This window comes from Dipodomys merriami, unplaced genomic scaffold, assembly GCF_024711535.1.
Source record: "Dipodomys merriami isolate MVZ:Mamm:240054 unplaced genomic scaffold, mDipMer1.0.p SCAF_6, whole genome shotgun sequence".
Taxonomy (NCBI): domain Eukaryota; kingdom Metazoa; phylum Chordata; class Mammalia; order Rodentia; family Heteromyidae; genus Dipodomys; species Dipodomys merriami.
Window position 1 is genome coordinate 1,344,907 of NW_027206179.1, and position 25,094 is coordinate 1,370,000.

The window sequence follows — 25,094 nt, forward strand, 5'->3', positions numbered from 1 at the left end:
GAGGGGACCCTGGAGGACGTGTCCAGGGCACATGACCGAGGACGTGGGAGGAACATGGCTGCCTTGGGACTCCAGGGATCCAAGCCTAATAAAGACCATTTGTTTCCCAGGCGCCTCCAGGAGAAATCTGAGCTGCCTGGATGGCAGGGGACCTGGCGCGGCCAGCAGACAGTGGGCTTCCTGCCCGCCCCGCCCCTCCCCTTTGCAAAAACCATCCCAGACCATGGGAGCCGGCAACCCCCACAAACACCAGGCCTGGTAGCTGTACAAGAGGCACTTTATTCGGGGCTTGTATGCAGTTAGACACGGGGAGGGCTGGGAGGAGGGGCGGGCAGGCTGGGGGCAGGCAGTCTCCCCCTGGGATCCTAGCATATGGCAAAGGACATATGACAAGTTTGGCAAAGGATCCCCAGGGTTTGTGATGAACAGGCAGAGGGTTTTCCCTTAGGCAGGCGTGTGTGTGTGTGTGTGTGTGTGTGTGTGTGTCTGTGTGTGTGTGCATAATGCTGATCCTGGGGCTTGCACTCAACTCAAGAAGCCGTGCCTTGGCTTCTTGGCTCAAGGCTGGTCCTCTACCACTTAAGCCGTGGCTCCGCTTCCAGCTTCTTTGTGTGTTGGTCGTGGGGCTTGAACTCTGGGTCTGGGCGCTGTCCCTGAACTCTGCAGCTCAAGGCAAGCGCTCTTCCACTTGAGCCACAGCACCACTTCCGGTTTTCTGAGTGGTTCATTGGAGATGAGTCTCATGGATTTTCCTGTCTGAGTTGGCTTTGAACTTGGATCCTCAGATCTCAGCCTCCTGAGTAGCTAGGGTGACAGGCCTGAGCCACTGCCACCTGGCACTTCCAGCTAGTCAACCCTAAATACCCAGCCGCCTGAGTATTTAGGATTAGCACTCAGCCAGACCCTTTCTTCCTTACCCAAGAGCGCAGCATGGAACACAGGCACAGGAAGAGGGGAAACTGAGCTTCCAGCCAGCCAAGCCAGCCAAACCAGCCTGCCTGCAATTTCCATTACAGATCCATTGCTAGGTCTGACTATTCAAGCCTGCTCCCCAACTCCTCTCCTTCCATCTGGGGTCCCTCATGGGAACTCTTAAGCCAGATCTCCATCCCCGACCCCCCCCCCACACACACACACACACCAGCCCGGCCACCCCTGGCTGGGCGGAAAACAATGAAGGCACTAAGGGGCATTTCATAGCCATCCGGCTGTGGAGGCCGATGGAAGAAAAGCTACTAGACCCTTTAATGCAGGTCCAGGTTAAAAAGTCCTCCAGAAATGCATGGGAGGGCCCTTGGGCCAATTGTTCAACCAGTGGAGATGGGGCCTTGGCCCACAGGGGAGGGGGCAGTGGGCGGAGCTTGGCGCCACCCAGTGGGCGGAGCTCGGCTCCAGCAGCTCCTCCTCCTCCCGCTCAGTCTTTCCCATCCACTGTGGAGAAGCAGCCAGGAAGCACGCAGGAGCCAGGCAGAGATGGAGTCACCTCCCAACGGGATTCGTCACCATCCGGACCTGGAGGGGCTGGGGTGACTCACGGTGTCCTTTCTGGCTACTGTAAAACGTGGCTGTGGGCACAGAGAGGCAGTGTGACAGGACATCAGGTGAAGTCCGATAGGCTTGGAGGGGTGCAGGGGGGTCCTGACCCAGCTGCCCTCTGAGCACCCTGGGGGGGTGGCGGGGGTGGTAGAGGTGGACAGAGCGACAGAGGCCCTGGCCTTTAGGACTCAGCCAACTTCTTGTTGGTCTTGTTCAAGAGTTTCTTGAGAGTCGAAGACATGAAGTAAGGCCTCTCCGCGGAGCCGTCATTCCTCTCCAGGTCCTCCACTAGAAAGAAAGGCCACAGAGCGGCTGGCATGAGAGCCGGCCCCCCGGGCATGGGGGGAGCTCTGCAGACAGGGCATGGGCAATGAGGGCCATGAGAGAAGCATCAGTGGGTTAGAATGCGAGACACACGAGGCTCGGAGAGAGAGGCGAGATGGGGGTTCACACAATCCCCCCATACTCCCAGGCCACTAAGTCTCCTCCCCACGTTGGCATGCACTGCCCCCCACCCCGGGGGTCTCCAAAGAGAGGCCACCTGGACCCTCTGGATGACCAGGAACACATCGGTCTGTCTGTCTCTATTCCTCCACCTCCGCCCGCTTGCCCTCCTCCGCACTCCCCTTCAATAAGATGTCTCTCAGCTCGGGCGACATGAAGTAGGGTCGCTCCTGAGAGCCGTCATTCCTTTCAAGGTCCTCACCTGGGCCCCCCGGGCACCAACCGGCAGGGGGAGAAAATTGGGGTAGCCAGGAAAAGGAGGGGGACAGGAGGGGAGGCAGGGAGGGAAGAACAGGGGAGGGCCAGCAGGCATGAAGGAAAGAAAGGAAAAGAAACGAGGCGGGGAGGGGGGGGGAGACAGATGGAGAAATCAGAGTTAGTAACAGCCACAGGTGCCCCAACCCCAACGAAGCCAGAAAACTTCCCAAATCCAGGGGACCCCCCCCAAAGAGGGGAAGAGCCATCCGTGAGCACAGTGAGGAAGCAGGGAAGGCATGCTGGGACCCCAGGACAAAGGGCAGCCGGGGCCTGGGGGCCATGGAGGCAGGGATTGGTGTGACTCTAGTGAAGGGGTCAGGGCCCTGCAGGGCTGGGGGGAGGGGTCACTCACAGAAGCAGAGGAACAGCGTGTCCACACACATGCCGTAGACGCTGAAGAAGCCATGAGCGATTAAGTAGGATCCGACGATCACCGTCTAGGTAAAGGAAGAGGGTTTGCCAGTGTGCACCCCCAACTCCTGCCCACACAAACCCTCGCCCACCCTGTCCTCCCTAAGCTAGGATCTTGACTTTCCCAGCCTACTCAACATGGTTTTTTTCCTTGTGATATTTTTCTTTTAAGTCGATCATTGGGCTTGAACTCTGGGCCTGGGTGTTGTCCTTTAGTTATTCAGCTCAAAGCAAGTGCTTCTACAACTTGTGCCACAGTGCCACTTCCATTTTCTGGTGGTTCATTGGACAAGAGTGTCACAGACTTTCCTGCCCAGGCTGGCTTTGAGCTGCGATCCTCGGATCTCAGCCTTCCAGCTACAGGCGTGAGCCACCAGCGCTGACATTAAATATGAGATCCTCCTGCTTGCGACCTCCCAAGTGGCTGGAACTACAGCAGTACGAACCACACCCAGCTGTCATCACGTCCTGCTCTATCCCTTGCTACGGCCAGATTCACACTTACTGGCTGAAGCTGAGTGGACATTAGAGCGATTCAATAACTTGACCAGTTAGTTACTCATGTTGGGACTAATAGCAAAGAGGAAGTGAGATAAAAATCTAGGTCACCAGAACCTAGGACCTACACCATTCCTGGAGGAGACTCATTCTCTCCACGGCCCTGTCACTTCCCTGTGGCTTAACCCCACCGTGTGTGTGTGTGTGTGTGTGTGTGTGTGTGTGTGTGTGTGTGTGTGTGTGTGTGTGTGTGTGTGTGTGTGTGTGTGTGTGTGTGTGTGTTTGCATGCGTGCGTGCCAGTATTGGAGCTTGAATTCAGAACCTTGTGCTCAGCTTTAGTTTTTTTCCCTCAAGGTTGGCACTCTACCAATTGAACCACAGGTCCACTTCTGGCTTTTTGCTGATTAAATGGAGCTAAGAGTGTCCAGGCGTTTGTCTGCCTAGGCTAGTTTCAAACTGCAAACCTTGGAATCTCAGTCTCCTAAGTAGTTGGGATTAAAGGCTGACTCAACAGCACCTGACCTTCAGTTTCACCTTTTCACTCTTCTATCAGCCTAACTGGTTCACATTTGTTCCTGGTAGGGTCCTGCCTCAGGGCCTCCATACTTACAGTTCCCCCAGCTTGGATTTTGCCTTTACCCTCAGCACTCAGATTCAACCTGCGCAGACCCTCCAACCACAACACCTAATATTTCTTTGTACTGTGGAGTTGTGCTGGTGGCACGTTCCAGTTAATAATCACATTTTGGGGGGATTGGTTGTGGGACTTGAACTCAGGGCCTGAGTCCTGTCCTTGGACTTTTTTGTTCAAAGCTCGCCCTGGACCACTTTGAGCCGCAACGCCACTTCTGGTTTTTGAGAGGTTCACTGGAGATGAGAGTCTAAAGGGGACTTTTCTGCCCAGGATGGCTTCGAGCCACCATCTTCAGATCTCAGCCTCTGAGTAGCTAGGATTACAAGCGTGAGCCACCGGCATTTTTTTGAGACAGGGCCTCTCACCAACTAGTCCTGGCTGGCTCCAAACTCTCAATCTTTTTTTTTTTTTTTTGGGGGGGGGGTCTGGTCGTGGGCCTGGGCGCTCTCCCTCAGCTCTTCAGCTCAAGGCTAGCGCTCTATCACTTGAGCCACAATGCCACTTCCGGCTTTTTTTTCTGCTTATGTGGTGCTGAGGAATCGAACCCAGGGCCTCATGCATGCAAGGCAAGTGCTCTACCACTGAGCCACCTTCCCAGCCTTAAACTCTCAATCTTATGTTCTATGCCTTCCCAATGCTGCGATTACAGGCAGGCACTACCATGTTGCTTAGTGGCCATTTCCTCTAAACTGTAAAGCCTCTAACACACACACACACACACACACACACACACACACACACACACACACACACACACACACACACACACACACACAAAGACCTGATAGACAATAGGACAGTAATTGTTTGTCCTCTTAATAAATAATCAGTGCTCCACCTCAGATCTTCATCCTCATTGGTCTACAGGAAGCCAAGCTAATCCCAACAGGTCCTCTTCCCTAGACTTCCCAGTGTCCCCAGAGATCCATACCAAGATAGGCACCCAGTAATAATTGAGAGGCGGAGCTGTATCCTGCACAATCCGGATTCGGTGGGTGAAAAAGAAGAAAGCGAGGATCCCTGGAGAGAGGAGGAAACCAAAGTGGCTGAGCGCTATCATCAACACATCCTGTCGTCACACAGGGTGACATGCGGACTAGCAGCGGTTCTCAAGTTCAACCAGCTCCCAGATTTGGGAACAAACTAGATGGTGCACTCACCCACACTACCCACAATCAGAAGCTTGCCCAACAGGAACAGGAAGTCGGTAACTTTGTCCAGGACAGCCACTCTGCAGGGGACAGGGAGGAGCACACGTCCATGTGGGTTCAAGGACTTAGGGAGGAGGGGAGGAGAGGAAGAGAGGAGGACGTCTCCCCTGACCTGATGATGTTTCTCATGAGCAAGAAGAAGGCGTTCCTGGCAGACGTGCAGAAGTTGGTGCCGTAGATGGCGATCTGGAGAGGAAGAGGAGGGATCAGGCCCACTGGCGGGGCGATGGAGGGGGGAGGCGAGGGTCTCCCACCATCAGGAGCTGGCTGGTGGGAAGGTTCACGGTCCCAGGTCCACTCACCATGATATAGGCGTTCCTGTTGAGGAATTTGATGAACTTTTCCAGGCACCAGAAGCAGCACTTGAGACAGGTCATGAGAAATTTGGCAAACTTGTTCTCTGCGGCTGGAAGAGAAAGGGGAAGGGATGCAGAGGTGAGGAGACTTTTCCGGACCAAGTCACCCCCCCCTCCCCCCAAACTCCCCAAGGAAAAGGAAACTTGATCCAGGGAAGCCTTAATCCTTCCCACCTACAAGGAACCCATGCCAGGGTTCTTGACCCGCCCCCCTCAGCAGAAGGAATCCATCCCAGTGGCCTATCAAGAGAATCTGCCAGGTCAGGAACCAATCACAGAAGCTCTTTAGCTCCACATTTCCCTCCCCTCTTACACACACACCCCGCCCCAATCCCATCCCACACAAACAGAAGCCAATCACAGTCCCACTTACTTTGGCTCCGCCCACCCTCTCAACAGGAACCAATCCTAGCCTTCCATTTATCCACGCTGCCCTCCGTGAGCCAGGGGCTTACTTTGGCTCCGCCCACCCTCTCAGCAAGAACCAATCCTAGCCTTCCCTTTAGCCACGCCTCCCCCGTGAGAGCCAGTGGGTCCACACCTTTCAGGCGTTGATCCAAATACTCAAGCAGCACTCGGATGATCTGCACAATGGCCAGAATGAGGGCACCAAACGCCAGCGACCCCGTATGATACCTGCGATGAATCGGAGGCCGGGGGGTCAAGGGTGGAGCCAGAAAACTCATCCAACCCATCCTGTCCGCTCCCTGTCTTACCTGAGCGCCCGGCCAAAGGCAGAAAAGAGCGGGAAGGCAGGCATGTCATCTGGCTTCCGCAGGGCCCAGTAGTAGGAGGCAAAGGCCCCTGCCAGGGTGACCTGACCCAGCGCTAGCACGAAGTTGGCCAGCCAGAAGAACATGAAGGCATTGAAGATCTGCAGCCCCAGCAGAGCACGGTGATAGCCGGACTCACCGCCATAGAAGGCGAACTGGCAGCGGCCATTGGGACAGAGACGCGACTCATTCAAGGAGGGGAAGTTCTGGGGAGGGACACGGTACCGAGTGAGAATACAGGGACCAGAAATTCACTGGGGGATAAGGGAGGAATCACACTGAAGTCACAGAATTGAGGGCTCAGGAGAACGACTTGTAGAATGCACCTAAGGGGTACTAGAAGCAGGAGAGGCTATCAAATGGATCAAGAAAAAGGTCTAGTAGCAGGGGTGGGTCTAGTAGCAGGGGTGGGTAGGGTAGCACACTCCTGTAACACCAGCCTATGATTTGCCGAATAACCTCCAGGTGGGACAAGAGGTTTGGAAACACCCAGAGGTCCGGCCAGTAGCGACCCTCACCGCTCTAGGGACACCCACCTGAGGGTTACAGGTTTTCCCAACAAGTGGGCAGGAGGCGTCATCGAAAATCTTATACACAGCTTCGTTAGAAGTGGACAGAAAGCTGGATGGGGCATTAAGGAACTTGAGATATTGGGATTGAGGATCCCAGGGCATTATGGGAAGCCTTATTCCCACTAGATTCCAGCCCTGCCCCCAACCACTTCCCGACTCCCCAAAAGCTGCATACCACTTCGTCAAGTTTGTTATTGCCTTTTTTTTTCCAGTCATGGGGCTTGAACTCTGGGCCTGGGCGCTGTCCCTCAGCTCTTCAGCTCAAGGCTAGCACTCTACCACTTGAGCCACAGTACCACTTCCAGCTTTTTCTGCTTCTGTGGTGCTGAGGAATCGAACCTAGGGCCTCATGCATGCCAGGCAAGCACTCTACCACTGAGCCATCTTCCCAGCCCCTTTATTTTTTTTAAGAGGAGAGGTTTGAGCTCCAGGCCTTAGGCACTTGCTAGGCTGGCACTCTTACCATTGAGCCACGCCCCTTACTGCTGGACCACGCCCCTGACACTTGAGTCACACCCCTTCATGCTGGATCACACTCGTTATATGAAGCCACGCCCCCAACCTGGCTTTCCTTGGCTTATTATGATGGATACACAGCAGTGCTGGCCCAGTAGGCGATACAAAGACACAGCAGGAAGAAGGTGACCAGCGGGTAGAGCATGGAGCACATGACGTACCCTACAGCCCTGGGGAAGACAAGAGAGGCAGCATCAGGATCTAAACAGCCCTAGAAGACAACTCCAGCCAGGGCCCCCATCCCCCAAACTCCCTGGGCCTCTCACCTGCTGGCTTCTTTGATGAGCGCAATGGCAATGAGAATTCTCTTGCGGAGAAAGATGAGTAGCAAAATGATAATCACTTCCAGGATACTCAGAATAATCACTGCAAGTGGGAGGGGGGATGAGCTACTCGGGCACCTCATCCTGCCCTGTCTCCTTTCTCCTATCCTGCCCTGTTCCCCCCACACACACACCCAACCCCAAGGCTTCATTACAACAGTGCGATCGACGCTGCGACTCACTGAAAGCCATCCAGGTCTGTCTTAAGTGCAAGTACACTCGGAGGTCTGTCTGGAAACCAAGATCTATCAGAGACACGTCGGAGCCAGCCTCACCGCGCAGTCGGGAATATTCCATGTAGCAGTGAAAGATTCCTATACAAAATCCAAACCTCAGTCCATTCACTATTCCTCCCTACCGCCCAACTTTGCAAAACAGATAGAATTGCCCCCCCTCAACAAACAGAAGTAATAGCCCACCCCACTCACCCCATGCTAGAAGGAAGTTGGGTGCAGTGGCTCACACCTATAACCCTAGCTACTCAGAAGGCTGAGATCTGAGGATCGCCAGCCCGGGGGCTCCAAATCAGTCGGACTAGGGATCATTCTGTCTCCGCCTCTTGGGTACTGAGATTACAGGCAATGGCACCAACACACTGACATAAACATTTTGAGATCTGGTCCTCAGATTGAGTTGCCAAGGCATTTATCATCTGGGAGAAGTTAAATTAGCAGTCGGAGTGTGACACATGGCTTCCTGAGCAACACCTCTGGCTCCCCCGGCTGTTCCCTGATCTTATCTCCCCCTTATCACCTTCTCTTGGCGCCTTCTACAGAGTAAACAGGAATTATACTCCTTACACTGAGGAGCAGATGGGACACACCATGCCTTTAATCACTTGCTCAAGAAAGTAGCTGAGCCAGGATTTGAACACCTGTCATGAAGCAGAGTGTTTATCCCTAGTCGCTGTGTTAAAGAGCTTCTTTTAGGGGTTGTTGCTGATTTTTTTTTTTTTTTTTTTTGCCAGTCCTGGGGTTTGAACTTCAGGGCCTGGGCTCTGTCCCTGAGATTCTTTTTACTCAAGGCTACCACTCTACCACTTGAGCCACAGCACCACTACACCACTTCCGGCTTTTTCTGTGTATGTGGTGCTGAGGAATCGAACCCAAGGCTTCATGCATGCTAGGCAAGCACTCTACCACTGAGCCACCTTCCCAGCCAATGTTGGTTTTTTTGTTTTGTTGTTTTGTTTTGTTTTTTGAGACACGGTCTCTCTCTGTAGCCCAGGCAAGCCTTGAACCCTCAATCTTCCCACATCAGCCTCCCAAAGGATGGGATTAGAGATATAGAAGTCTCCTTGAAGGGGCTGGGAAGGTGGCTCAGTGGTAGAGCGCTTGCCTTGAGCTGAAGAGCTGAGGGACAGCGCCCAGGCCCAGAATTCAGGCCCCACAACCGGACCCAAAAGAAAAGGAGTATCCTTGAAGGCTGGGAATATGGCTTAATGGTAGAGTGCTCACCTAGCAAGCAAAAGTTCAAGCCCCAGGACTGGCAAAAAAAAAAAAAAAGAAGTAGAAGTATCCTTGAGCACAAAAGCTCAAGGTAGGACAGCACCCAGGCCCTCATTCAAGCCCTGGAACAACACACACACACACACACAATACTAACACAGCTGGGAGCCAGTGGCTCATGCCTGTAATTCTAGCTACTCAGGAGGCTGGATCTGAGGATCAAGGTTCAAAGCCAGCCTGGGCAGGAAAGTCCGTGAGACTCTTTGTTTGGTCAGTCGTGGGGCTTGAACTCTGGGCCTGGGCGCTGTCCCTCAGCTCTTCAGCTCAAGGCGAGTGCTCTACCACTTGAGCCACAGCACCACTTCCGGTTTTCTAGTGGCTTATTGGAGATAAGAGTCCCACATACTTTCCTGTCCAGGCTGGCTTTGAACCACGATCCTCAGATCTCAGCCTCCTGAGTTCCTGAGTAGCTAGGATTACAGGCGTGAGTCACCGGCGCCCAGCTCTGTGAGACTCTTATCTCCAATGAACCACCAGAAAACCAGAAGAGGCACTGTGGCTCAAGTGGCAGAGCACTAGCTGTGAGCTGGAGAGCTCAGGGACAATGCCCAAGCCCAGAGTTCAGGCCCCATGACCGACCAAAAAAAAAAAAACCTAACAAACTAACATAAACATCTTCACCCAGATGCCAAGTAAAATTATTATTATTTTGTTGTTGTTGTTGGTTGTGGGGCTTTAACTCTGGGCTTGGGCACTGTCCCTCAGCTCTTTAGCTCAAGACTAGCGCTCTAGACCCAGATCACCATTCCGGTTTTCTGAGTGGTTTACAGGAGATAAGAGTTTCTAGGACCTTCCTGCCGGGGCTGACTTTGAACCGAGATCCTCAGATCTCAGCCTCCTGAGTAGCTAGGATGACAGGCGTGAGCCACCGGCGCTTGGCCAGTAAAATTATTCTTATGCCAAGACTTCTAAGGTCTCCTAGTCAGCTTGCTGACTAAGTCCCTGCCCTGTGTCCCCACCTGTTTACAAAAATCTGTTTTCCGCAATGCTGTATTGTTTTCCTGGTATGACATACAAATTCCTGCCTTATTACACTCCTTCTCGGAATGTGACTCTTCCCCCATGCTCACAGCCACGTGTAGCGCCTTCTCTGAACAGACCCTCCCCCCACCCTGAATTCCCAGGTCCTAACCTTGTGACTGCCCCCAATATTTTAACTTCTACCCACACCTGTCCACTGCTGCTGCCTCTGTTCCCACTTGGAGCACCCCGCAGCTCTGTCCCCCAATAATGCCTCGAGCCCATTGATCACCTCTCATTTCTCACAGTCCTGAGGCTTGAACTCAGATCCTCCTTTTCTCGCTCGCTCAAGGTCAGCATTCTACCACTTGAACCACAACTCCACTTCCAGCTGCTGCTGAACTGCACATGAAGAGCCTCATGGACTTTCCTACTTAGACTGATTTCAAAGCTCGATCCTCAGAGCTCAGCCTCCTGAGTAGCTAGGATGCCAGGTGTGAGCTACTAGCTCCCCACTATGGCTTAAATCTCGTCAGGCCATTGCCACAACCAAGGGGCACGAGAATCCCGCCACCCACAGGAAAGGGAAGGCCACCTACCATAGCCCAGGACCAGAATCACCATGACGACCATCACCCAGACCATAATGCCAGCCAGAAAGCGCAACAGGATGATGAAGAGGAGACTCAACACCATGGCGATGACCAGGCCTCTGGGGGATAAAATGGAGGGAAAAGGGGTGAGTGTCAGCAGATCTCCCCACTTCCTGGCAAATGTGGCTTCCAGGGCGGAGCCAAAGTCACTTACATGACAATCCAGTACCAGGACACTGTGTAATCTTCAAATATCCGCATGGCCAGCTGCCGGGCCTCAAGGACTCCATTGGCCTTCCTGGAGGGAAGACAGAGGAGGCTCAGATCAGCCTCCATTTCTCCCATCAGGCTGTGCCCCTTCCCCTCCAAAGTGTCGACCCTATCCCCACCCAGGAGACAGTGACGCTGCTGGGGGTGGGGGGGCTCACTTGGCGCCCTCCACCAGCTCCGTGATGTTCTTCCGAGATCCCAGCCCGTCCTCGTAGGTCGTCTCGTTGCCCACCATGAGGACCCCCTTGTGGGCGTGGATGGCAGGGAAGCACCGCTGGGCCACTGGATGGAGCAGAGGGAGAGAAGCGTGTCACCGCCCGGCCCCACAGATGGTCCGAGCTCTGTCCCTGCCCTCACCCACGCCACACTCACGGGGTTTGCTGGGGGTGAGGACCGCAGGGCACTCGCCATCTCGAAGCACTTCGGCCACCCCCTGGCAAAAGAGAGAGAGAGAGTGGTTCACACCTGTCATCCTAGCTACTCCGGAGGCTGAGATCTGAGGATCATGGTTCAAAGCCAGCCCGGGCAGGAGAGACCGTGAGACTCTTATCTCCAGAAAACTGGAAGTGGCGCTGTGGCTCAAGTGGTAGAGCGCTCACCTTGAGCTGCAGAGCTGAGGGACAGCGCCCAGGCCGAGTTTAAGCCCCATGACTGACAAAAAAAAAAAAAGCAGCTCAGGGATAGTGACCAGGCTCTGAGTTCAAGTCCCTCACCTTATTGTTACTGAAGCCAGGAAGACAAAACTGCTTGTAGTAGTCAAAGTCTCTGGAGTTGCGCGCGTTGAGGAATGTGAGGTAGCGGTCCGGGCATTGTTCCACGCAGATCTGGAAGGACAGAAGGATGAGGATGGACAGGACAGGGCAGGGCAGGGAAGGGTAGACACAGGATCCGTGCTGTGTGATGGGAAGTAGGAAAAGGAACAGGGGCAGGTAGGGGACAGGATACCTGAGGAGTGGGACATTGGAATTCCAACAGGACCAGGGGGCTGGCACACTTCACAATGTTGAAATAAAACAGGAAGGGTTTATTCCTGAGGTTGAAGAATGGAAAGAGTCAAGATTTCCCAAGCCACCCTATATAAAAAGCATCAGGAAAACAATACCATTGGCTGGCAATGTAGCACAAGGGAAGAAATGGATCGATTATAATAAATAAATGTGTATATATATATACACACATATATACACACACACACACACATATATATATACATATACACACACATTGTACAAGCTTCCTTTCCTTGGGATTCCTTTAAAAATACAATGTAACAACTGTTTACATCGTGTTTACATGGTGTCAGCTATTGCAATTCACGATTTAATGTCTGTCCATCTAGCTATTCTTGAGATCCAAGAATCTCTGTTCAAAACCAGCACCAAGCAGAAAATAAACCACTCCAATAAACCACTATGAAAACCAGAAGTGGCGCTGTGGCTCAAGTGGTAGAGCAATAGCTTTGCGCTGAAGAGCTGAAGGACAGCACCCAGTCCCAGAGTTCAAGCCCCACAACTGACAAAAATTAACTAAATAAATAAATCAAAAAGGGACATGAGCACCCCGAATTTTAATCTCTGCAAAGGGTCCTCGAATCCATCTTCACCCAATACTAAAGGAAACCCATAATTCACTGATAGGACTAAATAGATGACCAGCAATAGGAAAAGCCTAGACCCTTCCCTGTGCTCACTAGCCCTTCTTTGGCTCCCCAACCCAGCAGGTCCTGGGGAGGCAGACTCACGCGTTTTTTGTGCCTTTCTGTCCGCAGAACTCGCCCCGGCTATCAGTGGGGTAGATCACCTTCCGGGGATCCCCGTGAGTCCAGGCTGTGGAGAGAACCCGGGACACTGAGACCCTGCCATTCCTCAGCCCAGCCCTGCCCAGCCCCAGAGACAGCGCCAAATCCTACCCACCTATGATACCCACAGCCACGTAGCCCACGATGGCCAGGAGCAGAATCACGCAGCAGATGACATCCGTGCATCCCCTGGGGAGGAGGAAGAGCGTCAGGACACGCCCTGTGGACGTAGCATGGGGACACACTTGTGCCCACTTTCCTGAGCTCAAAAGGCTACACCTACTGTATGCTGATATCTCAATGCTATTTGGAGCCCCATGGCAGTGGCTCATCGAGAGGCGGAGATGTGAAGATGGGAAGTTTGAAGTCAGCCCAGACAGGAAAATCTGAGACTCCTCTTCTTTTTTGTTGTTGGTTATAGGGCTTGAACTCTGGGCCTGGGCGCTGTCCTTCAGTTCTTCAGTTCAAGGCTAACGCTCTACCACTTGAGCCACAGCGCCACTTCCATTTTTCAGATGGTTAATTGGAGATGAGAGTCTCTTGGACTTTCCTGCCCAGGCTGGCTTTGAACTGGGATCCTCAGATCTCAGCTTCCTGAGTAACTAGGATGACAGGTATGAGCCACTGGCGCCTGGCATTTCTCTGTTTCTTTTTCTGATGCCAGTCCTGGGGCTTGAACTCAGGGCCTGGGCACTGTCCTTGAGCTTCTTTTGCTCAAGGCTAGCACTCTACCTCTACCAGTTGAGCCACATCAGTATGTGGCACTGAGGAATCGAACCCAGGGCTTTATGCATGCTAGGAGAGCACTGTACCAGTGAGCCACCTCCCAGCCCTGTGAGACTCTTCTTTTATTTATTTATTTTGGGGTCAGTCCTGAGGCTTGAACTCAGGGCCTGGGCACTGTCCCTGACCCTCTTTGTGCTCGAGGCTAGCGTTCTACCACTGGAGCCACAGAGCTACTTCGGGCTTTTTCTGGGGAGTTTACTGGAGAGAACAGTCTCACAGACTTTCCTGCCAGGCTGGCTTTGAACTGCGATCCTCAGATCTCAGCTTCCTGAGTAGCTAGGCTGACAGGCGTGAGCCACCGGTGCCCGGCGAGCTGTGAGACTCTTATCTCCAATGAACCACCAAGAAGCCGGAAGTGGCACTGTGGCTCCAGTGTAGAGTACCAGATGAGCAAAAAAAGCTCAGGGACAGGGCCCAGGCCCTGAGTCCAAACATCTGTACACACACACACACACACACACACACACACACACACACACACACACACACACACACACACACACACACACACACACACACACACACACACACACACACACACACACACTAATAATACAGGGAACAGGAAGGGAAGAGGAAGAGGAAGAAAAAGAGGGAGAATAAGAAAGAAAAGGGGAAGAGAAGGGAAGAAAAAGGCAGGGAAGGGAAGACAGAAGAAAAGAGAAAAATAACAGAGAAGGAAAGCAAACATGAGCAGCAGCGGGGCCACGCTGGGTGGTAAAGGCGATCAGGGTGTCAGTCCGCCAAGCCTCTGGGTTTGGCACCCAAAAACCAACCAAGCAAACCCCGCTTGTGAAGACTCTTTGTGCATTAAACAAACTAGTCCTTGTGGCAGGCTGCAAAATACTTCTCACCAGTTAGTTGGAAGTCAGATGGGGAGAGGGTTGGAAAGAGTTGGGAGGGGGGTCCCCCTCCACCACCACCCTCCTCCCCACCCCAGGAACGCAGGAAGTGCCCTTACCTGTTGTAGATAGGCCCTTTGAAGGTAGGGTCATACTTTTGTGGAGTCCCTGTAAGACATCAGAAAAAAAAAAACTAGGTGTCTCAGAGGACCCGGAACTGGGGGTGTGCCCCCCACCCCGCCCCAAGTGCCCCAGAAGCTTTGATCATTAGGGGGCCCTGGACCTATGACCTGACCTCCCCCCAGGACCCCCACACACAATTGGCACAAAGCTCCAAAAAGGGGAGTCACCAACGATGAACAAAGTCATGATCAACTGGCGATCACCACTGAGGGGGCGGGCGAAAGAGGGGGACCCCCCCATGAACCAAGGGGACCAGGGGGACAGTTCAAAGCGGGGCGATGAAGAGCGTGTCTGCAGGAGTCTCGGGGAGACTTAGCCCAAGATTGGGGCGGGGGTCGGGGGGTGCTTCGAGTGCCCCCCATCTCCAGGAGGCGACGGCCTGGACGGCCAGTCCGGGGTGCAGGGGGGGGTGGGGAGGAAGGAGGGACCTCCGGCCTACCGTGCTTCCCGTAGTAATGCTGCCGATCGCCCCCCATCCCTGCGGGCGTCCAGCCCCCCCAAAAGGCCCCCGCCAGCCGGCCAGCTCCCCAGGTCTGGACGCTCCCGGGTCCCCGGGGAGACACTGACCGGCCCCGGCGGGCGACAGGCGGTGACTCCGCCCAGCCTAGTGCCAGGCGGGGCGGCCCAAACCGGTCAGACCAGCCGGGAGCGGAGGGAGAAGGAGGGCAGGGGGGAGGGCCGGGGGGGGTCCGGGGAGGGCCGGGGGGGAGGGCCGGGGAGCGGGGCGGACACCTGCAGCTGCTCCTGCCGCTCACCCCAAGGCCCGATTTAGCTCTCCGCGCCCCACCCGCCCCTCCCAGGGCCCAGCCCCCCTCCTCCCTGCGGCTGCACCGCGGGGGACACGTCCACCCACCCACCCGGACGCCCTGCCTGCATCTCCACCAACCCCGGTTCCACTTCTGCATCTGTGGAAACTGAGGCACAGGCAGACACTTAAAGACCAAGGAATCTGCAACGAGGGGGTTTTGGGGGTGTTTTGGGGGTGAATAGTCCAAAGACTGGAGTTTTGTTTTGCTTTATGGTTGAGCATTTAAACACGTGGTCAAACCCCTCACCACCCCTACACACACACACACACACACACATACATACACTCCCATGAACAAATCAACTTAAAGAAGCAGGATCTATGTTTGGTTCACAGGGGCGGAGGTCTCAGTCCACCATACTTTGCCCCGGTCCCAGACAAAAGTTAAAAACACAAAGATAAATAACTCAATAGCCTGGTGTGCTGATGTACACTTGTTTTTTTGTTTTGTTTTTTGGGTCCAGTTGTGGGCCTGAACTCTGGGTCTGGGCGCTGTCCCTCAGCTCTTCAGCTCAAGGCTAGTGCTCTACCCCTTGAGCCACAGCGCCACTTCCAGCTTTTTTTCTTTTTGCTTATGTGGTGCTGGGGAATTGAACCCAGGGCCTCAGGCATGCAAGGCAAGTGCTCTACCACTGAGCCACCTTCCCAGCCCATTGATGCACACTTGTAATCCCAGCACTTGGAAGGCTGAGGACGCAGGATTGTGAATCAGAGGTCCGCATGGACTCCATAGCAACATTCTGTCTCAAAAACACCCAAAGCAATCAAACATAATGATGGTCCTGGTGCTATCTCCGGAATTCCACCTCAGGCAGGAGGCCTGCGCTCACTAACTCACCTGGTCCCTAGGGAAAATGTGACGGCCTCCCAGAGGCCTCTGTGAGAGGCCCCATCTGACCCCTGAGCCTCAGGCTTCAGCCATGCCCTTGGGTGAACAGAACTCCCAAAGAACTCCTGTGGTTGTGAGAATCCCTGCAGGCCAGGGCCAGCCGGTCCACCCCACCCAGCTCAGCTCGGCCCAGACACAGGCCTCTACTGTTCTCACCTACACAGTCCCTCAGGGATCACCAAGACCCAGCACCACACCTACCGGGTCCCCACCACCGGTTCCCAAATGTCTGGGCTAGACCTTTGTGTGCACCAGTCCCTCAGGAGGCCACAGGCCAGCCTGCTCTGTGCGCCTGCTGCGACTCACTGGGGTTTGAACTTAGGGTTTTGCACTTGCTTGGTGGGTGCTCTACGGCTAGAGCCAGGTCCCCCACTGTCAGGATCACATCTTGAGCCCAGCCCCTATGGCTTCTTGACCACGCCCCACTGCTTTGGCCACACCCCCACCACTCGAGTACCTCTGGTGCCTTTGGCCACGCCCCCACTGCTTTGACCACGCCCTGCCACTTGACTCCCATCCAAATAGCTTTGTCTACACTCCACTGAATCGACCAGGTCCTGACCACTTCAGTCCCTCTCTGTGGCTTTGACCACGCCCCCACCGTATTGGCCACGCCCCATCACTTTGAGTCCCTATCCTGTTGACCCCGCCCCCACCGTATTGACCCCGCCCCCACCACTTGAGTCCCTTTCTATGGTACTGACCCCGCCCCATTGCATTGGCCACACCCCTATCTCTTGAGTCCCCGGCTTAGGCCACGTCTGTAGTTTTGACCACGCCCCTCACCACTCGAGCCACACCTCCAGTCCTCCAAGCTTGTGATTGCCCCCCAATCAGCCTTCCAGGAGCTGAGGCCAGGAACCTGGGGGCCCTTTCTTTTCAAGTTCACAGCCTTTAGAACCATCCAGAACCCAAAGGTTCCTCACAGCCAGTCATTTCCTGCCTAGACCTCCAGACAAACTCCACTAAGCTGCAAGACCATCTCATCTTCCATAACTGTCACAGTATCTAGTCAAAGGTGCTGTGAATACATAAAATCATGAGCACGCCATACGCCCTGTCACCTTCAGACCCTCACCTCCTCCCGCTGTCCCCTTGGCCGGGCTCCCCTCCAGCCTCACTGGCCTCTGGGCAATATCACAGGATCACCAGGAACCTCACTGCCTCAGGGCCTTTGCACTGGCTGTTCTGATCCAGCTGTATAGAAACTCTTCTCGACATACCAGGACACCTAGCCGCAGGCCTCTATGAAATATCACACTCTGGGAAGGCGTCCCTGATCAATTATCTAAACACCATAGCTTCCTCAGCTGGAGATGCAGCTCAGAGGTAAAGTTACAGGTGAGACCCCCACATCAAATCCCAGTGCCACGAAGAAATCGTTATGCATAGGGGCCCCCAACTGTAATCCCAGCTACTCAGGGGACACAAATGAGGAGGATCAATGTTCAAAGCCTACTCAAGAAGTTAACAAGGAGCTGGGAAGGTGGCTCAGTGGTAGAGCGCTTGCCTTACATGCAGGTGGCCCTGGGTTCAATTTCTCAACACCATAGAAGCAGAAAAAGCCGGAAGGGGTGCTGTGGCTCAAGTGGTAGAGCGCTCCCCTTGAGCTGAAGAGCTGAGGGACAGCACCCAGGCCCAGAGTTCAGGCCCCACAGCCGACCAAAAAAAAAAAAAAATGAAGAAGTTAACAAGACTCCATCTCAACAAACAAGCTGGGCATAGTGGTGCACATCTTAAATCCCAGCTATGCAAAGAGGGAGCAGGATCTTGGTCTGCAGGGAGTGAAGATGAAAATTTGAAATCCAATCTGAAAAAAAAAAGAGGGATGGAAGAAAGCTCACATCTGTGATCCCAGCTACTCAGGAGGCTGAGCTCTGAGGCTCATCCTAAGCCAGCCCGACAGGGAAGTCCAGGAGTCTCTTATCTCCAATTAACCATCAAAAAGCTAGAAGTAGGGGCTGGGAAGGTGGCTCAAGTGGTAGAGCGCTTGTCTCCAATGCATGAAACCCTGGGTTCGATTCCTCAGCACCACATAAGCAGAAAAAGCTGGAAATGGTGCTGTGGCTCAAGTGGTAGAGCGCTAGCCTTGAGCGGAAGAGTTGAGGGACAGCGCCCAGACCTAAAGTTCAGGCCCCACGACTGACAAAAAAAAAAAAAAAAAAAGAGTCTCACAGACTTTTCCTGCCCCGGCTGGCTTTGAACCATGATCCTCAGATCTCAGCCTCTTGAGTAGCTGGGATTACAGGCATGAGTCTTCATGTCTTTTTACTTCAAAGACTTTAATGTGAGAAAAAGGTAGAATTTTCAGTCTACAAAGAAAAGCATAAATCTTTTCCTTCCGTAAGCCTGAAGTCTACTTAAAAGAAAGTAAATTTAACATCACCCTGATACATAACAAAACAAATTCCACACTGATTAATCATGCAAATATATAAAAACTCAAAACTGTGACCAGTACCTTGAGCTATGTACATAGTTCAAGGGCAACCAGGTCTCAAAAACAACTAAAAGATTGAGTCTAGTGCCAGTAGCTCACACCTATAATCCTAGCTACTCAGGAGGCTGAGATCTGAGGATCAACACTCAAAACCAAACCAGGCAAGAAAGTCCATGAACGCTTATCTCCAATAAACCACCAAAAAGTTGAAAGTGGAGATGTGGCTCAAGTGATAGAATGCTAGCTTTGAGCAAAAGAAGCTCAGGGACAGTGCCCAGGCCCTGAGTTCAACCCCAGGACCAGCTGGGGGGTGGGGGGGATGGAGTGGGAACCCGGCCCTGGTTCACACCTGTAAATCCTAGCTACTCAGGAGGTTGAGATCTGAGGATCTGGGTTCAAAGCGAGTCTGGCCACGAAAGTCCATGAGACTCTTGTTTTATTTTGATCTCTTTAGCTCAAGGCGATCCCTCGACCACTTGAGCCACAGCGCCACTTCCAGTTTTGAGTGGTTTATTGGAGATAAGAGTCTTACAGCCTTTCCTGCTCATGCTGGCTTTGAACTGTGAGTAGCTTTGAACGTCTGAGTAGCTAGGATTACAGGCATGAGCCACCGGTGCCGAGTATCCGTGAAACTCTTATCTCCAAAAAACCAGCAGAAAACCAAAAGTAGCTCAAGTAGAGCACTATCCTTGAGCTGAAGAATGGCGCCCAGGCCCAGAGTTCCAGCCTACAACCTACAAAAGAAAAAAAAAAGGGAGCGGGGGGGGGGGGGGGGGGGGGAGAAGGGCTGGGAAGGTGGCTCAGTGTAGAGTGCTTGCCTTGCATGCATGAAGCCCTGGGTTCAATTCCTCAGCACCACATAAGCAAAAAAAGCCTGAACTGGCGCTGTGGCTCAAGTGGTAGAGTGCTAGCCATGAGGAAAAGAAGCTCAGGGACAGTGCCCAGGCTCTGAGTTCAAGTACCAAGACTGGCCAAAAAAAAAAAAAGACAAAGATGAGTGAGAAAGAAAGAAAACACACACACACACACACACACACACACACATTTACCAACAGGAAAGTCAGTAGGGCAGGGTGGGAGGAGACATATAATAAATTACTGGAAGCCGGGTGCCAGTGGATCCTAGCTACTCAGGAGGCTGAGACCTGAGGATCACGGTTCAAAGCCAGCCTAGGCAGGAAAGCCCCTGAGACTCTCTCTTATCTCCAATTAATCACCAAAAACAAAGCCTGAAGTAGAGCCGTGCCTCAAGTGGTAGAGCACTACTAGCCTTAAGCAGAAAAGTTCAGGCACAAGCCCTGAGTTCAACACCTAGGACCAGCACGTGTGTGTGTGTGTGTGTGTGTGTGTGTGTGCACGCGCGTGAGTGCGCACACGCACGCGTGCGCACATGTTCCCCTCTGCCCCCCCCCCCCGCCCTCCTCCCCGCCCCAACGAATGCTATGACATTAATTTTTGACATCAATCCATTCTACAGCAGGGAAACCAAGGCTCAGGGGGGAATGCATCTTGGCCAGGTCACCCCTTGTTTTGAGAGGGTGAGTGGGAGGATGTTTGAGCAAGATCGTGAGCAGGCCAACCAAGCAAGGGCAGGGAGAACACGAGGGAGTGGCTCCCATAGCTTTCTTGGGCAGAGGAAGAATGCTAAGTTACTCTTCTGTGAGAGAGGACACATGCAGGGAGAGGCGTCCGGCCTGGGCTTGGCATTGGGCCTGGCTCCATGGCAGAGAGAGCATTGGTCTCACCCTCCGCTGGCTTCCATTAGCGCCCATTAACCTCAGTTGGGTGGGGATGAAGGAAGGGGCGTGGTCAATATTAATGGTTTCTCATCACCAGAGCCTGAGCCAACTCTGCAGGATGAGAAGGAGCCGAATCTTGCCAATCTCACTGTATGGTGTTTGCTTCAGGGATCCTAGTTCAAGGCCAGCCTGGGCTTACAAACCCAGACTCCATCTCCAAGCAAGCACAAGATGCCAGGCACGATCTTTCACACCTGTAATTCTAGTCACTCTGGAGGTAAAGCTAGGAAGATGGTGGTCCAAGCCAGAGCTGGGCAAAAGCACGAGACCCTATCTGAAAAATTACTGATGCAAAAGGATGAGGTGTAGCTTCGTGGCAAAGCTCCTTTTGTTTCGCAGGGTTTTTTTAGTTCTAATTTAGCCAGGTTGACATCTCCAGCCTTCTGTCTCTACCTCCTGAATAGCAGAGAGACAGACAGAGAGAAAGAGAGAAAGGAAGGAAGGAAGGAAGGAAGGAAGGAAGGAAGGAAGGAAGGAAGGAAGGAAGGAAGGAAGGAAGGGAGAGAGATAAAATTTCAACAACTGGACAGAATAAATGTATTCTTTTTTTCCTCTTTTTTTCTTTTTTGGTGCTGCTTGAGACCGAACCCAGGCGGCTCTCCCGCCCCAGAGCCCCACCCATCCCCAGGTGATTAACTTTATCTCTGCAATTCAGTGTCTGCCACGCTCTATTCCCGGATTCCAGATTCTCTGATTAGTTGTGGAATCTCTGGAATGTCCTGATACTAGGGACATTCTATCCTAAGTTCTAGAGGCAGCTCCTTCCTCCACCTTTTATTTATCTATTTGCTTTTTGGTGCTGGAGGCAGTTCTGAGTGAGGAATGAGCTCCAAGGGCCTTGGCTTGCTAGGCAGGTGGTCTGACATTTAGCCCCGCCCCCATACGCACGAGCCCCGCCCACAGCCAAGCCACACCCACCTCAGATTCACACCCTGAGAGCCACCCGGCTACCACTGAACCACAGGCCTGCTGCCAAGCCCCGCCCCATGAGAGCCACGCCCCCACCGAGCCACACCTCCATCCATCGATAAACCCAGCAAGCCCCGCCCCGCCTCCAGCCACGCCCCCTGCCGCTGAGCCCCGCCTCCAGCCACGCCCCCTGCCGCTGAGCCCCGCCTCTAGCCCATCTGTAAAGTCAGCAGCCCCATCAGGCCTACCTCAGTTTCCCTCCTCCACCCAGGAGCCACCTCCTGTGATTTCCTTTACTCAGGCGCCTGGGAAGCAGAATCACCCCCTTTCTCACCCAGCTAAGCTCCTCTGTGGCCAGGAAAACCAGTCCATTGCTCTGGTTGCGGAAATTACCAGCAAGACATCTTCGGGGCCATTATTCTGCCCACCACAACTTCCTTCTTTTTCCTCTCTGCGGTGGGGACCGTGGATGCCCCGCCTGAACCAAATGAGGTGAGGACTGGCAGCTGGCAACTGAAACGAAGCCAGTACTTGTTTTCTTCTTTTCTTTTTGTTGGTCGTGGGGCTTGAACGCTGGGCCTGGGCGCTGTCCCTCAGCTCTTCAGCTCAAGGCGAGCGCTCTACCATTTGAGCCACAGCGCCACTTCCGATTATCTGGTGGTTCATTGGAGCTCGGAGTTTCACGGCTTTCCCTGCCCATGCTGGCTTTGAACCTCAGATCTCAGTAGGGCTTGCAATCAGGACCTGGGCTTTGTCCCTTAGCATTTGCACTCAAGACATTCACTACCACTTGGAACACAGCTCCTCTTCAGGTTGTTTGTCTGGTACCTAATTCAAAGTAACAGTCTCACAGATTTTCCTGCCTGGGCTGGCTTGGAACCTCAATCCTCAGATCTCAGCCCCCTGAGTAGCTAGGATTACAGGCGTGAGCCACTAGGCCTGGCAGATAAAACTTTTATAAAAGGAATAGTGTGAGAAAGTTGAGTATGGTGTTGCACACCTCTAATCCCAAGCATCAGGTAGGTTGAGGCAGGAGGATCCAGAGTTGGAGGCTGGCATCTGCCTCAAACCAACCAAGAGAATATACTGTCACATGTTCCTGGCATGATCAGATACAGCCTTCTGGCTTTCGACTTGAATTTCAAGGTTCAATAACTGTCTTTATACCCCACACCGTCTGTGAGCTCTAGAAAACAGGCCACGACCCTGAGAGAGGCTAGGGACGGGGGGACCAGCTAGGAGGTCGGCGGTGGCTGGAAGCCCAGCTAGGTGGGGGTAAGGTGACCTTGGGTTCCCAGCCGGGTTGGACAGAAGGCCTGGTCCACCACCCAGCACGGTGGACGTGGGAGATAAGGAGAATGATCCGCTCTGGCCAGACACAACGTTCCTGCCAGGACATCAAATGCCACCCAGCCCCCACAGCTTGTGGACACCAGCCAAGTCCTCAAGAACTACAGCAGGCCAAGGCCACACCCACACAGCCGAGCCACAGCCCGGCTTTTCCAGACGTCTCGGCTTGGGGGGAATGAGCATCTCAGCTGCTCACATGCATCTCTGACAAGGGGTTCAGGGACAGTAGCTGCGGAGGGAAGCTCAGGAGCACTAAAGAGAAAAAAGCCAAGCGTGGTAGCACCCGCCTGTAATCCCAGCACTTGGAAATCCCAGGTTCCAGGTCAAAACGACAAAAGTAAGAGTGTCTGTGGTATGCACCAGACAACAAAGCAAGCCATTTTCTTCTTAGACTTGGGCCCTAAAGGGCTGCAGGTTTTGCCCAAGGCTGTTTTATTGTTGTTTTTTGTTTTTTGGTCTTGGGGCTTGAACTCTGGGCCTGGGTACCTCCCTTAGCTCTTCAGCTCTAGGCAAGTGCTCTACCACCTGAGCCACAGCACCACTTCCCCTTTTCTGGTGTTTTGTTGGACATGAGAGTCCCTTGGACTTTCCTGCCTTGGCCTGATATGAGCCACAATCCTCAATCTCCTCCTGAGTAGCTGGGATTACAGGTGTGAGCCACCAGCGTCCAGCCCAAGACTGCTGGTGAATTCCCAATCAGATAATAACCTCCAATAATTAGGCCTTACCCTGAACCTAGCTCCTGGCCACGTCTTGTTCCCACAGCAGTTCCTGAACCCTCAAAGCAACATGAATGCATCAGTCAGCCTTCTCGGTGCTCTCTTAGAGCAACATGCCAAATCCTCTCCATGACCCATCAGATCCTACACACTCCGCCTCTGACCCCTCCTTACCCTATCTTCTCCAGTAACAGTGGTGGGGCTGGAACTCAGGGCCTGGGCACTGTCCCTGAGCTTCTGTGCTCAAGGCTAGCACTCCATTACTGGAGCCACAGCACCATTTCTGGCTTTTTGGTGCTTAATTGGAGGAGGTAAGAATCTCGGGCCACACACTGGTGGCTCATGCCTGTAATCCCAGCTATTCAAGAGGCTGAGATCTGAGGATCATGGTTCAAAGCCAGCCCAGACAAGAAAGTCCGTGAGGGGCTGGGAAGGTGGCTCAGTGGTAGAGCGCTTGCCTTGCATGTATGAGGCCCTGGGTTCAATTCCTCAGCACCACATAATCAGAAAGAGCAGGAAGTGGCGCTGTGGTTCAAGTGGTAGAGCGCTCGCCTTGAGCTAAAGAACTGAGGGACAGTGCCCAGGCCCTGAGTTCAAGCCCCACAGCCAATCAAAACAAAACAAAAAACTGTACTTCACACACAAATCACTCTGCTGGTACCCTCATATTCAGGGACAAAGCGGTGGGGCGGGGAGGGTGCCTTCCTCTTTTCAATTTCCTTTTCCTTTCTACCCAGACAGACATTCATTGTCTGCAGCAGACAAGATACACCACAGCCTTAGATTTCTGGCCCCTAACCTTTGTCTGCTTTTGTGCTGCGGAATGGGCCTGGGGTCTTATCAGTACAGGGCCACACCCCAGCCCCAATCCTGTAATATGTCTGTCTGTCTGTCTGTCTGTGCTTGCGTGCCAGTCCTGGACTTGAACTCAGGGCCTGGGCGCTGTCCCTGAGCATTTTTACTGAGGGCTAGCGCTCTACCACTTGAGCCACAGCGCCACTTCCAGCTTTTTCTGCTTATGTGGTGCTGAGGAATTGAACCCAGGGCCTCATGCACGCGAGGCAAGCGCTCTACCATTGAGCCACCTTCCCAGCCCCAATTCTGGCTTTTTGGTAGGTAAAAGGAAGAGTCTCACACACTTTCCCGACGGCTGATTTTGAACCTGGATCTTCAGATCTCAGCTTCCCGAGTAGCTAGGATGACAGGCGTGAGCCACGAGTGCCAGGAGAATTCTAGACTTTATATGGCATGTGAGGGGCTGATGACAGCTACGAAGCAGAGGCCCACGGGTGTGCAAGGCCCTGGGTTCCATCCCTACCACCGCAAGAAAAGACGAAAACAGCCAGGCATCGGTGGCTCACGCCTGTCATCCTAGCTACTCAGGTGTCTGAGATCTGAAGATCAAGGTTCAAAGCCAGCCCGGGCAGGAAAGTCCATGAGATTCTTCTCTCCAATAAACCAGCAACAGCCAGAGCTGTGGCTTGAGTGGTAGAGCACCAGTCTTGAGCAAAAAAGCTCAGAGACAGCGCCAAGGCCCTGAGTTCAAGCCCCAAGACACAGGACACACACACACACACACACACACACACACACACACACACCCTGAGTTCAAGCCCCAAGACACAGGACACACACACACACACACAC

The 25,094-nt window shown here is 53.4% G+C and overlaps 1 protein-coding gene across 3 annotated transcripts in view; it reads right to left on the minus strand.

Annotated features, from left to right (window-relative positions):
• Window positions 1-259: 259 nt before the first annotated feature.
• Slc44a2 (solute carrier family 44 member 2 (CTL2 blood group)) overlaps window positions 260-25,094 on the minus strand; it is a 29,487-nt gene continuing 4,652 nt past the window's right edge. Inside the window, exons 1-23 of one of the 3 annotated variants that reach the window (XM_070002273.1) lie at window positions 14,973-15,098; window positions 14,470-14,518; window positions 12,838-12,911; window positions 12,666-12,750; window positions 11,870-11,954; window positions 11,638-11,748; window positions 11,297-11,357; window positions 11,083-11,206; window positions 10,869-10,952; window positions 10,661-10,773; window positions 7,776-7,907; window positions 7,537-7,636; window positions 7,348-7,440; window positions 6,719-6,803; window positions 6,126-6,388; window positions 5,951-6,045; window positions 5,356-5,459; window positions 5,166-5,239; window positions 5,003-5,073; window positions 4,774-4,862; window positions 2,651-2,735; window positions 2,078-2,242; window positions 1,738-1,824 (exon numbers count right to left, since the gene is read on the minus strand). In XM_070002273.1, coding sequence (XP_069858374.1) covers window positions 2,121-2,242; window positions 2,651-2,735; window positions 4,774-4,862; window positions 5,003-5,073; window positions 5,166-5,239; window positions 5,356-5,459; window positions 5,951-6,045; window positions 6,126-6,388; window positions 6,719-6,803; window positions 7,348-7,440; window positions 7,537-7,636; window positions 7,776-7,907; window positions 10,661-10,773; window positions 10,869-10,952; window positions 11,083-11,206; window positions 11,297-11,357; window positions 11,638-11,748; window positions 11,870-11,954; window positions 12,666-12,750; window positions 12,838-12,911; window positions 14,470-14,518; window positions 14,973-15,009 — 2,136 coding nt within the window. In that variant the 5' untranslated portion in view covers window positions 15,010-15,098 and the 3' untranslated portion in view covers window positions 1,738-1,824; window positions 2,078-2,120. Of the gene's footprint in view, window positions 1,825-2,077; window positions 2,243-2,650; window positions 2,736-4,773; window positions 4,863-5,002; window positions 5,074-5,165; window positions 5,240-5,355; window positions 5,460-5,950; window positions 6,046-6,125; window positions 6,389-6,718; window positions 6,804-7,347; window positions 7,441-7,536; window positions 7,637-7,775; window positions 7,908-10,660; window positions 10,774-10,868; window positions 10,953-11,082; window positions 11,207-11,296; window positions 11,358-11,637; window positions 11,749-11,869; window positions 11,955-12,665; window positions 12,751-12,837; window positions 12,912-14,469; window positions 14,519-14,972; window positions 15,099-25,094 lie in introns of those variants that run through there. The other 2 variants (XM_070002275.1, XM_070002274.1) reach the window with 2 other exon arrangements.